We start from the raw sequence: 15,080 nt of genomic DNA, 5'->3' as shown, positions 1-15,080 counted from the left end.
AGCATTCGACCAAAATAAAAAATAACCTCACCAGAAAGTCGCACTCTTCATCTACGGCATACTTGGTGAGGATCTCCACCCAGGCCTGGTCCACCAGCTTGTCCAGGGAGACCGTGTTGTGATGAACCATCTCCAGGACGGGCTTCTCAAACCATAGTGGGTATTCCTCCTGAAGCCTGGACATAAGACACTCATGTCAAACATCTCATTTATCTAAAACTCAATTGAAAATGGCAGCAATAAACAGTCTTCTTATGCTAACTGATTTGGGTTTATTGGTACACATTCATGCAATTCATTTTGACAGATGGTGGCTTTGTATGGCTATTGCCATTTGCACTATTCGGGTCACCTGCAAATGCTTTCTGTAATTCATAAACATGCACGCAGCAGTCCGAGCCGAGGAATAAATACAAATGGTAACACCTCAATGAAGTGGAATGCTGGAACCACCAATGCCCATCCTATCTGTACACAGTGTACACAACCACTTCTCCAGCAGGGGAAGCAAATTCAAACCCAGGCTTCCCTGCATAGTATAAATAGACATCTTTAAATATGGTTGCTGATCCTGCATGGCTTGCGCCGAGGGTGCTGGTGGAGCACTGGCTGTGGCACTGCGGTCATTTGTGTACACACGGAACTCAACTTTCACTCCCTCCCACAGTACAGCCAACCTGGACACAGTGTCCTGAAACTTATCAAACGAGAGAACCTAGACCTTGTCTATAAACATTCCCTAATCCAAACCCTTCAGATGGACACAAGTGCCTAGGGGGCGTTAAGTGCTAAGGGCTGTTTCTGGACCAGGCCACAGACTTATTTTGCACCCTCTTTTCATTAAATAAAATGAAGGCATTCTCGCCATCACTGGATTCAAGGATGACTCAATCACGTGACCTTCAACCGGAGACAGTGAGCAGTGTGTGTTACAGATCTTTTTAGCCTCTGTATGTAATGACAATTTATATTTATTTTGAAACAGAGCATTTCTGTTGTAATGTCACTCAAGCTAGACTTGCTTGTTACTCACAGTTCAGTGACTTCTTGCTCCTCCTCCCAGGCCTCCTTGTGTGTGAGCTGGTTGCTGCCGGTACTCTTGCATGTCCAGATGCGTTCGGCGTACCTCTGCAGGCGCGCCTCATACTCTCTGTAGCCATCTCATCAGGATAACAACATATATTACCTTAAAATTATCATAGTCTCATAGTATGAGTACTAGGATACAGGATAGGAACATCCGCTTAGTCACTTGACTCAGTTAGCTCTACAGTAAACCCAGAGACCCCTGACTCATAATTAATTAATCATGTTAGCAGCAATTGATCTCAATAATTAAAAGTCTGAGTGTGACGCATATATTCAGGATCCTTTCATAACAGAGCCAAAGTGCAGGGTAATACCCAGAAACACTGTACTCCAGCTGAAACTAAATCTAACCATGTTCCTGTCTGTAGAGGCTAAGCAATGTGTTAAGTCATGTCCCGATATCATTATGACTTTGGCATCATTAACCCCAATGGCTATAGGCTAGCTAGATGTTAAGCAGTACAAACTTCACCCATTATATTACACTTACTGACAAAATGCAGAGCACAAACGTTTTGGATTGATGATGCTGTACACTGGGATAGTAGTATTAGGTTTTGCTTATAGATGGCTCAATTTGCTGCTTAACAAATAAGGTTATTGTACTGTACCTTTAGACTTGAGACACAAAAAGTGGTGATGGCCTACTGAGTTATGCAGCCTCCAGGAGCAATACATTATCTCGAACTCACACGTGGGGTACCAAAAAACTTCTGTAACTATTGGTAGTAGGGCTAGGGGACCTCAAAACAATGCATTGAACTGCATTGTTACTACACAGTTGAGCAACCTGAACGATGCATGTTTAATATCAATCGGGCATGCCAGGCAGCCTACACCGGCTACACTTGATTGGAAAGTGATTCATGGCACAAAGACGTTTGCTTTTTCTTACATTCATAACAACCGTTGTATTTCCAACAAGTCAAACTTGCCAATTGTATCTGCATGTCAAAATCCGACCGATTTGATCATGAGCTAGTGTCAGAACCGACGTGATGTAATCTGTGACGTTTTCTGTCTGTAGTTAGTTGCTTGCTCTTCGGTCTACTCTGTAAAGTTAGCTATCTATGCTAACAAACGCGCCATAACAAACTTAAACAGATCTTGCGAATTACCCAAACCAGTTAGGCATAAATCAGCTCGATAGATAGCTGGATAGTACTATTCTCAAATAAAAGTAGTAGTTCACTTAGCTACTGGTTGTCTAGTTAGCTAATTTTAAAAAGAGAGCACAACTTTGGCTACGACATAACACCGTGTGTTCATATTACGACAAAGACAGGGACAACAATCCCAAAAGAAGCACAACAAATCCAACATAGCTACAGTATTTAGTTATTAAACATCAGAAGGTGAATAACATTTTAAAACACTGACAAAACGCGATGTCCCAATTAGTGTGCATAATGGTTGTGCTTTGATAGTCAGCTAGCTGGCGAACTGAGTCGGCTTTGCCATATTGTGAAAGGATACTCTTTGTTCCTGAAGGCCTCCTTGGTGTGTTCGATGATGTAGACGTCCTCCTCTGGGCCTGGCGGCTCGGCTAGCGGCTTAATCAGCGGGTAGGGTTTCCGGCCCAGCAGTGGTGCCATCCTGAGTACGAAACGGCAGCGATGACGTCTTTTAAAATAAAACTCCTAGTACAAAACTACGCAAAATATGACAATATGGCCTTAGCATGTAGTCAAGTATCCAAAAATATTCCAGGAGCATTCAACGTGTAGCAAGCTAACTAGCTAGTCGGCTAAATCCTCGTTACAAAACAATAACACAGCACTTCTTGCTAGCAGTCAAATCGCATCCTTGTTCTGTTCGCTGGTAGTTGTGTCATTGTTTATCAACACGAACTCGTCAAAAACAGCTGTTTAAAAGTGTGAACTGATAATGGACTCTTCGGGTAGGCTATACGGATAAACTTATGCTAGCTAGTCCTAAAGGAGGATGGAGAGGCGAGCTGACAGGATTCTCGAACTCGCGGCAACAGCGGAGGTTCCCTCTACACTCCGTTCTCCAAAGACTAGGCCGCTTCTAAAGGAGCGATTTTTTTGACTCGCAGTTTCCGTCCTTGAAAGTTGAAGTTGTTACAATAATAGTAAAGGGTTGTAACAACTTAATAGAAATATGCAAGAGGTTAACACCTGGGTTGAAAAAATGGCGGGAGTTCCCGCCCGGCAAAATTCTGCACAACCCCAAAACTCAGTTTCCCCGGCAGCAAATAGCGTCGTATAGATTTATCCCGCCCCTCTCTCTTTCGATTGGTCTCACAAAGAGCGATCCTATTGGCGTGTTCTAGCATGTGTTTGCATATTTCCGTAACTCACTTCGCCCTTGCACTCCTTCTAAACAACGCCATTTTTTGAATAAACTTTGGCAAAGGGTCAAATCTACTAAACCTAGTCCACTCTGTTCGTAACATATTTTAGTTTTGGCCATAGAAAACTGTATTGAGATTAGATGTTTCATCGGTGAGAAAATTAACATAATGTCGGCCAAAATCCATCCCGCCCCATCTTCTCCAGTGGAAACGCCAACCGGATGCTTCACACTCGGTGAAATATCTGTCGCCTTGTTCTATCTGTGACTACAAACTGGCGAGTTCTATCACAAATAGAACAAGGAGGCAGATATTTCACCGGATGTATAAATGTGAAGCATCCGCTTGCGTTGGTTAGAAGGAGTACAAAGGCGAATTGAGTTATTGCGCACTTGCACATCACTGAGTAGGCGTTGATTCCCAGAAATATGCAAACGAAACTACAACGCGCCAATAGGATCTCTAGATCGTGCCCACCTTGCTTGTTCTTCACACTATGACTCATTTGTTCCCGTTTGAAACGACAGGCTGTGGTCTGTCTTGGTTTATTCATAACAATCTTTGAAATACGGTTGGAAACAATAGAGACAACATGGTACCCTCCTCCGGAATGAAACGTCATGGAGCCAGTTTCATAATTATTTCAAATGACAAGTCATTTTGGACACGCGATTTATTGATTTTAATTGTTAATTTGTCACTACCTGACCGAGCACTTATATCCTATTAGGGGCGGGGTTTAGCAACGTGGGCTGCAAGAAAATGAAATGGTCAAGCAGTGAGTAATCTCGCTAGCTCGTGCTTGGCTCTGCCCTCCTCTTTGCTTGTTCTGCCCACTATGAATCATTTGTTTCAATTTGAAACGTCAGGCTGTGGTCTATCTTGGGTTAGTTATTTTAAAAAATCGTTGTAGTCCTAAACCCGGAAATGATTTACCTTTGGTTTGTTCAGCCAACATTCGGGAACTCTAGCGATGAAGACTCGGCAGACCGGGGTTTAGGGAATGAGTGAAGTGGAAAATCATTCCTTAGTTGTTAATTTTCTTGAAATGTAAAGGCACAATGCCTTAAGTAGCTGAACATGTTATTACTCCCACCTCGTGAAAGTGACAAACTAACAAGTTTTAATTTTCGGCAAAAACAACGTCATATTAGAAGAGTCTTTGATTTGACGGCCTGCACATGCGCAGTTTGGCGCGATACGAACGTTACATCCGATGACGTGTTTCTGCGCATGAGCTTAGCAAGCCAACATCGCCATGACATCGCCTACAAGCGTGAATAGGGATTTATATTGGAGAAGCAGTTTCTACATATCTTTATACTAAACCATCTTTGGTTCAGCCATCCCTATGGGAAAAATGAATGGTGAAAAAAATGGAATAAATACGAAAATGATGTCTGAGGTTAACACAGGTTTCAAATGAAATCAAATTGTATTAGTCACATGCGCCGAATACAACAGGTGTAGACCTTACAGGGGAATTCTTACTTATGAGCCCCTAACCAACAATACAGTTTTAAAAAATACAAATAACAATAAGAAATAAAAGTAACAAGTAATTAGAGAGCAACAATAGCGAGACTATATACAGGGGGTACTGGTACAGAGTCAATGTGCGAGGGGCACTGGTTAGTTGTGGTAATATGTACATGTACGTGAATATGCGTAGATAATAACAACAGAGAGTAGCAGTGGTGTAAACGGGGCTGGGGGTGGGCAATGCAAATAGTCTGGGTAGCCATTTGATTAGGTGTTCAGGAGTCTTATGGCATGGGGGTAAAAGCAGTTTAGAAGCCTCTTGGACCTAGACTCCGGTACTGCTTTCCGTGCGGTAGCAGAGAGAACAGTCTATAACTAGGTTGGCTGGAGTCTTTGACAATTTTTAGAGCCTTCCTCTGACACCGGCTGGTATAGTGGTCCTGGATGGCAGGAAGCTTGGCCCCAGTGATGTACTGGGCCGTTCGCATTACCCTCTATAGTGCCTTGCGGTCGGAGGCCAAGCAGTTGCCATACAGTGATGCAACCAGTCAGGATGCTCTCGATTGTGCTGCTGAGGATCTGAGGACCCATGCCAAATCTTTTCAGTCTCCTGAGAGGGAATAGGTTTTGTTGTTATCAGGGCACAAGGCGAGACCCAGACGCAGGAGGCAGATGGTTGGAGTCTTAGATGTTTATAGATCCAAAAAGGGGTAGGCAATTGAATGCTCGTGGAGAGGCAAAAGGTCAAAACCAGTTCAGAATCCAGGAGGTACAGAGTGGCAGGCATGCTCGAGGTCAAGGCAGGCAGAATGGTCAGGCAGGTGGGTACAGAGTCCAGAAAAAGGCACGGGTCAAAACCGGGAGGACTAGCAAAAAGAGAATAGAAAAGGCAGGAGCACGGGAAAAACATGCTGGTTGACCCGGACATACAAGACAAACTGGCACAGAGAGACAGGGAACACAGGGAAAAATACACGGGGGAAAACAAGCGACACCTGGAAGGGGTGGAGACAATCACAAGGACAGGTGAAAGAGATCAGGGTGTGACAGTCGGGCCCTCTTCATAACTGTCTTGGTGTGCTTGGACCATGTTAGTTTGTTGGTGATGTGGACACCAAGGAACTTGAAGCTCTCAACCTGCTCCACTGCAGCCCCGTCGATGAGAATGGGGGCATGCTCGATCCTCTTTTTCCTGTAGTCCACAATCATCTCCTTTGTCTTGAGATCTTATATGTTTTGTTCTGTGAGATAATAGCATTCAGTTAACATGAATTGTAAAGACTTTATGTGATTTTTATTATTACATAATTTCTTCAGAATTCACAGAAAGTGACATTAGCTGATGAAGATTATCCCATAGGACAAAATGTATGAGATCTTCTAAGCCTGTGTTTACCACATACCTTATTTTCAGCGTTAATACAAAAATCCTACAAAAACGCCATTTGTTTTCCTCATAGGCTTTGTCCAACGAACCATGGCGGAGTTAGTGCGTACGAAAAGAAGCCATTACTATTTCTCTCTGTAAGGTCTGTGGTAAACACAGGCTTAGGAGATCTTATATATTTTGATCTATGAGATCATCTTCATCAGCTAACGTCACTTTTTGTGAATTTTGAAGAATTTCTGTAATTTAAAAAATATAAAGGCTTCATAATTCATAAAGGTCATTTCAACTGACTGCTATTATGTCATAGAACAAAATGTGTAATGTCTCTTGACCCTATGTTAACTTCCAATCTTATTTTCTGACATTTATTCCAAAACCATATTATTTTCCCATTCATTTTTCCTGTAGGGATGGCTGAATGAACCAGAGGTAGCTCATTTCCGGGTTTTAGGACTACAAGCTGGCGAGCTCTATTACAGCCGACTTTAAAGTCAAGTCGAGATTGCCTGATCTACAAATCACCTGGCTTGCATCCTAAATAACTGCTTAGTATTATTTGTAGATCAGTCGGTCAGTTACAATTTACCTATGCTACATCATGGTCTTGATGCTCTCGAACACAGCCAATGTCGATGGTGTATGCAGATGGCACTCTAGTACTATTTAAGACCCAGACACTTTGAATATTTTTTAAATGTCATCAAATTAAAAAATATATTGTACTGTAGCAGAATGTAGATAGCAGCTGCTACCATACTATAAAATTCCATCAACCACTGTAAATAATGTAATAATGTTGTATCTACAGTGTAAGTACCATAATCAGGATTTGAATAGAGAACCCAAGTATGTCATAATACTCATAAAACCTAGCGGTCAAACACGGAAATGGTTCCAATCGATTTTAGAAACACTTCAAATAAGGGCTGTGTTTCGTGTAGGCTTACACTGACGTGACGTTTTGATAACTGTGTAAATCTCTCTCAGACAAGGCGACTTTTATCAGAGAGGAAGAGGAAGAGAGAGTTGTTTTTGTTTTTTTGTTTTGACCACTAAGCACAAAGTTTTTGTATGGAGGTCAATGACAGAGTGTCAAATTTGCTCAACAAAAAAATGAATGGCTTATTTTCTACGTGAGGTTTATTTGATCTGATATAAGTTTTGTAATGCTTAAGATGTTACGAGTGTACTGATAGTGTACTTTGTGAGACAAAATACTTTATATCAGAGTTGTCTCGAGATGACTATGCATTTTCATGTCATGAGGCTAGTAGCATAGCATTTCTCTCCATTGAATACTGGCGGTAGACGTCAACAACCCTCATCAAAAATTAAAAAAAACATTACAATAATGAGATGTATCCACCAATCCAAAGAAAGGATAGGCGGGAGCTGAGACAGCCCATTGTGCCGCTTTGTGGACAATGACTCCCATTGTCAGGGTGGAGAGACGTGTATTTTGTCAGTATATCCATACTCTTTGCTTTTATCAATATAACTTAGATGGTGACACTAGGCGTTCTTGAGAGTATGTTTTTGTGTCTGTGGGTGAGGGGTGGGTAACCTACTTCATTACTACTTGACTTGTAGCTGCCCTAGCTTGCTGTATTATTTTGGTCAGTGGTGGAAAAGTACCAAAATGTCATACTTGAGTAAAAGTAAATATACCTTAATAGAAAATGACTCAAGTAAAAGTGAAAGTCACCCAGTAAAAGTATTTGGTTTTAAATATACTTAAGTATCAAAAGTAAATGTAATTACTTAAATATACTTATAAAAGTATAAATAGTTTCAAATTCCTTATATTAATAAAAAAAAAACATTTATGGATAGCCAGGGGCACACTTCAACACTCAAACATAATTTACAAATGAAGCATGTGTTTAGTGAGTCCTCTAGATCAGAGGAAGAAGGGATGACCAGATATGTTCTCTTGATGAGCATTCAAAATGTACGTATCAAGTCATTTTGGGTGTCAGGGAAAATATATGGAGTAAAAAGTATATTATTTTATTTAGGAATGTAGTGAAGTAAAAGTAGTCAAAATGTTAAATAGTAAAGGAAAGTACAGATACCCCTTTCAAGTATTTTTACTTAAGTACTTTACATCACTGATTTTGGTCTGGCTTTTTGAGAGGTTTCAGAGATGGACTTATTATCATGCGCTCTTGAGTCAACAGTGTGCTTACTTTACTACAGGAAGGAATTGATATGTTTGCTGTTACCCTCTGGAAAGCAGATCATTAGTATAGCTAGTAGGCAAGGTTATGTAACATTATTTAGTCCTGCCTGCTATGGTGGGTTTTAAATTAATTGGTATTCATGTTAGTTTCTTTAGATAGAACTACTGTCATGTTATTGATACCAAATTGCAAACCTTATTTGCACCTTTTCTATTCCAGAACCAATGGGTGTGCCTGAGTCTTATTACCTCTCAACTAGGTAAGCTGTTTCAACCTGGAACACTGTGCTCCTGCTTTGGTCTGTTTCAGTCATTGCAGGAAGTCCTGAAGAGCAGGAGTGTGTGAAGGGTTTTGTCCCAGCCCAGCTCTAACACCTGACTTAAATAATCAAAAATAATGCTTATAAAAAGCTTATACAAGAAACTTATACACACTCCTGCCATTTGTATCTGGAGCTGTCCACCCATTTAAGTCAATATTCTGTACTATGGGTACAGTTGAACTTGTTTACTGATAGCAATGCAGCCGCTGCTAAGAAGCACGGAGTAGCTATGGACCAGAAGACTGCAGCCAAGGCAGCACTGGTCCACACCTGCCTTGTCAGTTGGGTGAGTAGTATTGGTTGGTACTGTATGTGCTTTTAGGTTACTCTCTATGTGTAGGCTATTGTACTGGCCTGTGTGGGACAGTCTTTTATATGTGTAGTAGTTTGTTGCATCATATTGCTTAGTTTATCATTTGTGTCAACTGAATTCAATCTAAGCCACAGATTGTTAACTTCCTCCATTTTGTACTTGACCTTTATAGAGTAAATACTGTGGCAAAGAAGGGGGTAGAGTGATAAATGGCAGATATGTGAGGGCAGAACTAATAAACGGCTCTGCCCGATCACTAAAATGGCCACCCCGATCAGAACTACAGATCACAAAATGGCCGACTGCCAAAACTACAATTCCCAGAAGCAAGGGGAACACTCAGAAGGTGGAGCCAACCCACAGATAAAAGGTCAAGAAAAACCAGGAAGAGAGAGAGAGGGCGGGAAGGATCTATGAACCATAGAGAAAGAGACAATCTACATTGGCTGGATTTACCGTGTACGAGCTGGACTGTTTTGGACTTACCTGTTGGCGTTTAGACCTGGACCTACCGAGAACCAGATTTGTGTACCGAACCCTGCTATCCTTGACCTTACCTGCGGCCTGGGTGGACCAGGACAGCGAAACAAACACACAGGTACTGTCATGTTCGAAAGAACTTTCATTCTGGGCTGACTTTGGTGACAGTTTCCCACTTAATTTGTGACAAACGCTCCTAACTTTGAAGAGGTTTGCCACAATACAAACCCGAAGACGTTCAAGCAGCACTCTGAGAGCAAGCATCTCAAGTCTCCAATGGTCCCAGTACTGGTGGATGTGCAGGCCTAAGTGACCACACACACTGAAATAGAACTACATCCGGGGTAAGACTCTTCCATCATTCACACACAGTAGACATAGTATAAACCACCAGGTTGTCAACAAAATTATGTCCTCAATACTTAAGTTGTATTGTGCATGGCTCAATTGGTGGAAATCATGTGATCACTCATCGTCTTTGTCATGACTGACCATGAGAATCTAAATCGGTCAGATCAGGTTTGCAATGAATAAGGGGAAGGAAGGGGGAAGGAAAATACTGGACAATATTTCTAACGTAGAATGTGAGGAATGGTCAGAGGCGATCTATAGAACACTAATGTCATTTGGTTTGTTATTTTGTGATGTCATTAAAAATGTTATAAAGGAAATACTGTAACTTGGAAAGTATGCCCACTACATGGATGAAGTTTCCATACTATGGGTTGTGCATGTAATATGGAAAATTATGAAAGTGTTTTTGTTAAGAGAGGGATGTGATTAGAAAAAATTATAATAGAGAATTGTTTCCATAACTTTGCACACCGTCCCGGAGTGAGGTCACGGAGCATGCCAGCATGCCAGAACCGCCAGTTTCATGCAAAAGGTATAAATGATGGGTTATGAATTAACACATGGGACCAGAAAAGCGTGAAGCTGCAGCTGCGTGTTCAAAATGGTTTTAACTTTGAATATCAAGTCGAGGTGGAGACAATAAACTCACCTCCCGGAAAATCACTGGACCGGCTGATTAGCTGTCCTAAGTTAAGTATCTTCAAAAGCGAATTTAAGTAGGACCAACCTGTTACTCTGCTCAAACCATCATATTACGCTACTCTCATCACCTCACTGGGGAACCATAGATACGGCTGGCTAGCCTATCTTCAAAGAAGCATCTTCACAGACAGTTTTCCCGCCTAAACTCTCACATGGTCAAAATTGAATACAGGAACAATATTTCTAACATAACAATGTGGGGAATGCTCAGTGGGGAGCTATGGAAAAGAAATGTAATATTGTTTTTCATTTTGTGATGTCATTAAAAACTGTATGGACGGAATCCTGTAACTTGGAAAGCATATCCCCTTCATCTGTCAAGTTTCCATCCAATACATTGTGCATGTCACAACTTCCGCCGAAGTTGTTCCCTCCTTGTTCGGGCGGTGTTCGGCGGTTGACGTCACCGACCTTCTAGCCATCACTGATCCATTTTTCATTTTCCATTGGTTTTGTCTTGTCTTCCATCACACCTGGTTCCAATCCCATCAATTACATGTTGTGTATTTAACCCTGTTTCCCCTCATGTCCTTGTCGGTGATTGTTTATTGTAAGTGTATGTCTGTACTGGTGTGCGTCGGGTTATGTTACCCATTGATTTTTATTATTATGTTTTCCGGTGGGTTTTTGTAAATAAAATGCGCCGTTGGAAACAGTTATTTCTCTCCTGCGTCTGACTTCTCTGCCGCCAGTTAAACACCCTTACAGTGCATATAATATGATAAATGATGAAAGTATTTTTGTTAAAATTTGAATGTGATTTTAGGAGGTATAAGAGAATCTATCTCCTATAAACTGTGCATAAGTAGGTAGCCATGCCCCGAGTGAGGTTGGAGAGTGTGTCAGTCAGAAGGAGCCGTCCCCTTCGGTCAGAGTGCATAAAAAGGCCTGATAACGAAATTAACATTAGACCAGGAAAGACGGGGAGTTGCAACCCACGTCTAAAGTGGTTTAAATCCTGACTATCAACACGATTAGGAAGAGGCGAGATGCTCACCTCAGACAATCACTGGTACAACTGATTAGCTGTCCTAAGTCATATATCGAGAAAAGCGAATCTAAGTGAGACTATCCTACTATGCTCATCACCAATGGGAATCTTGCTCATCACCAAAGCTATCTTCCAGAGTGAAGAACAGTAGAAGAGACGGATCCGGACCATTTCGGACAATCAGAGCCTTGCAAGCGTGCTGCTGAAAGGCCAACCCACATCCTTCCTAAGAAGGCCTGGTTCCGACAGAGATAAATGGCGAACAAAGGCACTCACATGTAAATACATTAATGATTTTGTAACGTATGCATAACTGGCTGCAGGGAAGTCAGGCGCAGGAGAGCAGAATTGGGTAGCAAACGGAGCCCTTTATTATGGCGAACAAACACACACAGCACTAAGAACACAAAAAAAATATGGGTTGACATAACCCGGCACAAACCAGTCTGACGTGCACATACACGTAACAACAAACATTTCCACACACAGACATGGGGGAAACAGAGGGTAATATACATTCAGTCTGATGAGGGAATGTGAACCAGGTGTGCGGGAAAACAAGACAAAACAAATGGAAAACAAAAGGTGGAGCGGCGATGGCTAGAAGACCGGTGACGTCGACCGCCGAACACCGCCCGTATAAGGAGAGGGACCAACTTTGGCGGGAGTCGTGACAGATTTCATATTCCAAACAGGTAGTGGTTCGTGTGCAAAATATATGATTAATGTGAGAATAGTTGTAAAATGTATCCATGATAAGTGTCCCTTTTTCTCTCTCTCTCTCCTCCCCACCCTTCTTCGTTTGTTGTGTATAAGCCGCCATATTTTGTCAGTCCACTAGGGACCTTTGTCTCATGTAAAGGGTGTATTTTTAGTCTGTGTTATTATTTAGTTAGCTAGTAAATAAATAATTAAACCAATTTGTGTAGTATTGAATCATGAGTGAGGCTGTTTTTTTCCAGATGCATGAGGTTACGACTGTTCAGAATGATGATATGATAAGAGGTAATGATTAATACGTAGACTGTTTAATGGATGTGATAGGTAAAGACCTTTAGAGTTTAATTCAGGAGATGGTAACTCTTTAAACAACCTCTTCCGTGGTGCCACAAATCCTAATGAGTTAATTGTTGCATGATTAATTTAATTGGGTAACAATTAAACGTAGTTAGTTGATTAAATAAATAACAGTCATCAGATTAATGAAAGTAAAGTCACGACAATGGTTACTGTAGGTGAGAGAAGCTTCTGAATGTGGCAATGTTAAGTGTCTCTGTCCCTCTCTCTCCATCTCTTCTTTAACAACCATCCATGTTGTTGTCATTCCGCTAGGGACCTGTTTTCAGAGTAATAAGTCTCCAGTCAATAACCGGTGCAGAGTGTATGTGTTTATCCTGTGTTCCCATTTAATTAGCTAGTAAATCAATAATTTAACCAATTTGTGTAGTACTGAATCATAAGGTTCTGGTTTTTGCAGATTCAAGGAGGTTACGACTGTTCAGAATGATGATATGATACGAGGTTATGATTAATAACTTGACTGTTTACAGATGTGATTGGTAAAGACCTTTTAGAGTTTAAGTCGGGAGATGGTAACTCTTTAAAGAACTGCTCTCGTGGTGCCCCAGATCCTAATGAGTTAATTGTTACATGATTCATTGAATTGGGTAACAATTAAGCATAGTTAGTTAATTAGATAAATAACAGTCTTCAGATTAATGTTAAAGTCAAATCCCGATAACTTTAATGTTATGATTCACAGACACTCGATGTTCACAATTTGAATGACGTTGAGGGACACGCTGAAACCCCGAGTATGACCGGACATGGGCCGGATATTTGTGACAATGACTTAGAAGGGGTGCAGAAACACACCAGCACCATGACAAGCAAGTTAAATGTTTATTCCATGGCCAACCATTCCTCTAGCTACCCCTTATTCCACACTGCCTTTTATGCCCCGTGGTCCCTCAACTTTGAACATTTTGGAACTCTCCATCTTATCTCTATAAACCCACCCTACCTTCACCCATTTTCCCTATGCTGCTTCCTTAACTTGTTCTTCTCCTGATTTGATAAAATCTAGACAAAGTAACATGTTTAAAAGTGGCCAGCAGAGATAGGTGGGATGGGCTGAGGGAAGCTGAGGGTTAGGATGTGGAATTGGAAACAAGTGGGAGTGGAGTTGCTGGGCGGGGGATAGAATGGCGGTCAAAGATAGAAGTGTAAAAAGTCCAAATAAAACATAACAAAAAGTAAGTTTGAATGACACTGAGGGGCAGGGTTTTTACAGCTAATGCCCGTTTGCCTGAAGCTGATGCCGTGCAGGTGTTTGTACACATGCATATACACACTCTCATTCAAATGCACACATGTGCACATACATGGACACACACACATGTGAATAGTGCCATACATGCACTCAAACATATTCAGTTTGCCTTGCTGTTATGATTTTTTGTTGTCCTTGATGTCTTTTCTTTTTGCATTGTTTTCTGTTTTTCCTTTGTCTTTCTCTTATTTCTCTTTTGTTCTTTTTCCTGGTTATTGGGGAGGGGGGATGGAATTATTATTATTTTAAAATTGTATTTTCTCGGAGGAGGGGGGGGTCTCGGATGGTTGCGGGGCAGCTCTTGGGTAACTGTGGGGAGGGGGATCTTGGACGGCGGTTGAGAACTTGGGCCGGTGGCTGATGGATCGTTGGTTCGGGTCCCCGTTTTTGACTTTGTGGAAGATCTGTCGACGTGCCCTTGAGCTGGCCATTGACCCTGGTTGCTTCTGTGTGTCGTTCTGGATGGGAGTCTGTTAGATGACTAATGTTATGTAGTTGTTGAGCTGCTTCCCTTGAAGTATATTGTACGTTTTAAATATTCAATAAAAAAAAACTATTTATAAAAAAAAAAGGTTTAAAAGTGTTGTGTACTGTTTTTGTTACCTTTTTTCACCTGTGTAATTCTGTCCTGCTAATTCAGGGGTTCAGACTGAATGCAGTGGTGAATATTCTGCTCACAATTGACAGCAGCAACATTCCATTGACAAGAAGGATGTTGATATAGCTGTGTTTAGGCATGGATTCCTTGTTTTGTTTCTCATTCTGCCGGAGTTGACCTAGTATTTTATAATAAACCTACCTTACGCATCCAGTTGTTTCTCACCCACCAAAAATCCCAATACGCTCTTTAACGTTGTGTTATTTTTGCTGGTCTAATTTCTAAAATGGAAAAGCAGAAGAATCTGTGTGCTCTCTGATAGTAATACTCATTCATATGGTGATCTTCGATGTCCCAGGGTTGTGGCATTGATTAATAAATTGTTTAATGTTTACTTTAAGTAAGATGTTTATATGTTATGTATAAAAGGCTTATGTATGCATTGTTCATTTCTTTAAAACAATGTAATTGTTGTTCAGTTGTTTGACGTGATTGATGGGTGACTAGGTGCATTCTTGTCAAACAAA

The 15,080-nt window shown here is 41.2% G+C and overlaps 1 protein-coding gene across 3 annotated transcripts in view; it reads right to left on the bottom strand.

The window, feature by feature from the left end:
• Positions 1 to 4,594, bottom strand: part of LOC106580871 (tyrosine-protein kinase BAZ1B) — a 35,560-nt gene extending 30,966 nt beyond the window's left edge. The window contains exons 1-4 of one of the 3 annotated variants that reach the window (XM_014162387.3): positions 4,343 to 4,594; positions 2,566 to 2,685; positions 1,034 to 1,150; positions 32 to 176 (exon numbers count right to left, since the gene is read on the bottom strand). In XM_014162387.3, coding sequence (XP_014017862.1) covers positions 32 to 176; positions 1,034 to 1,150; positions 2,566 to 2,684 — 381 coding nt within the window. In that variant the 5' untranslated portion in view covers position 2,685; positions 4,343 to 4,594. Of the gene's footprint in view, positions 1 to 31; positions 177 to 1,033; positions 1,151 to 2,565; positions 3,631 to 4,342 lie in introns of those variants that run through there. The other 2 variants (XM_014162385.3, XM_014162386.3) reach the window with 2 other exon arrangements.
• Between the last annotated feature and the right edge of the window lie 10,486 nt (positions 4,595 to 15,080).

Source organism: Salmo salar, chromosome 20, assembly GCF_965601325.2.
Source record: "Salmo salar chromosome 20, fSalSal1, whole genome shotgun sequence".
Classification (NCBI taxonomy): Eukaryota; Metazoa; Chordata; class Actinopteri; order Salmoniformes; family Salmonidae; genus Salmo; species Salmo salar.
The sequence above is the reverse complement of the archived record's forward strand: the minus strand, read 5'-3'. Positions and strand labels throughout refer to the sequence as shown.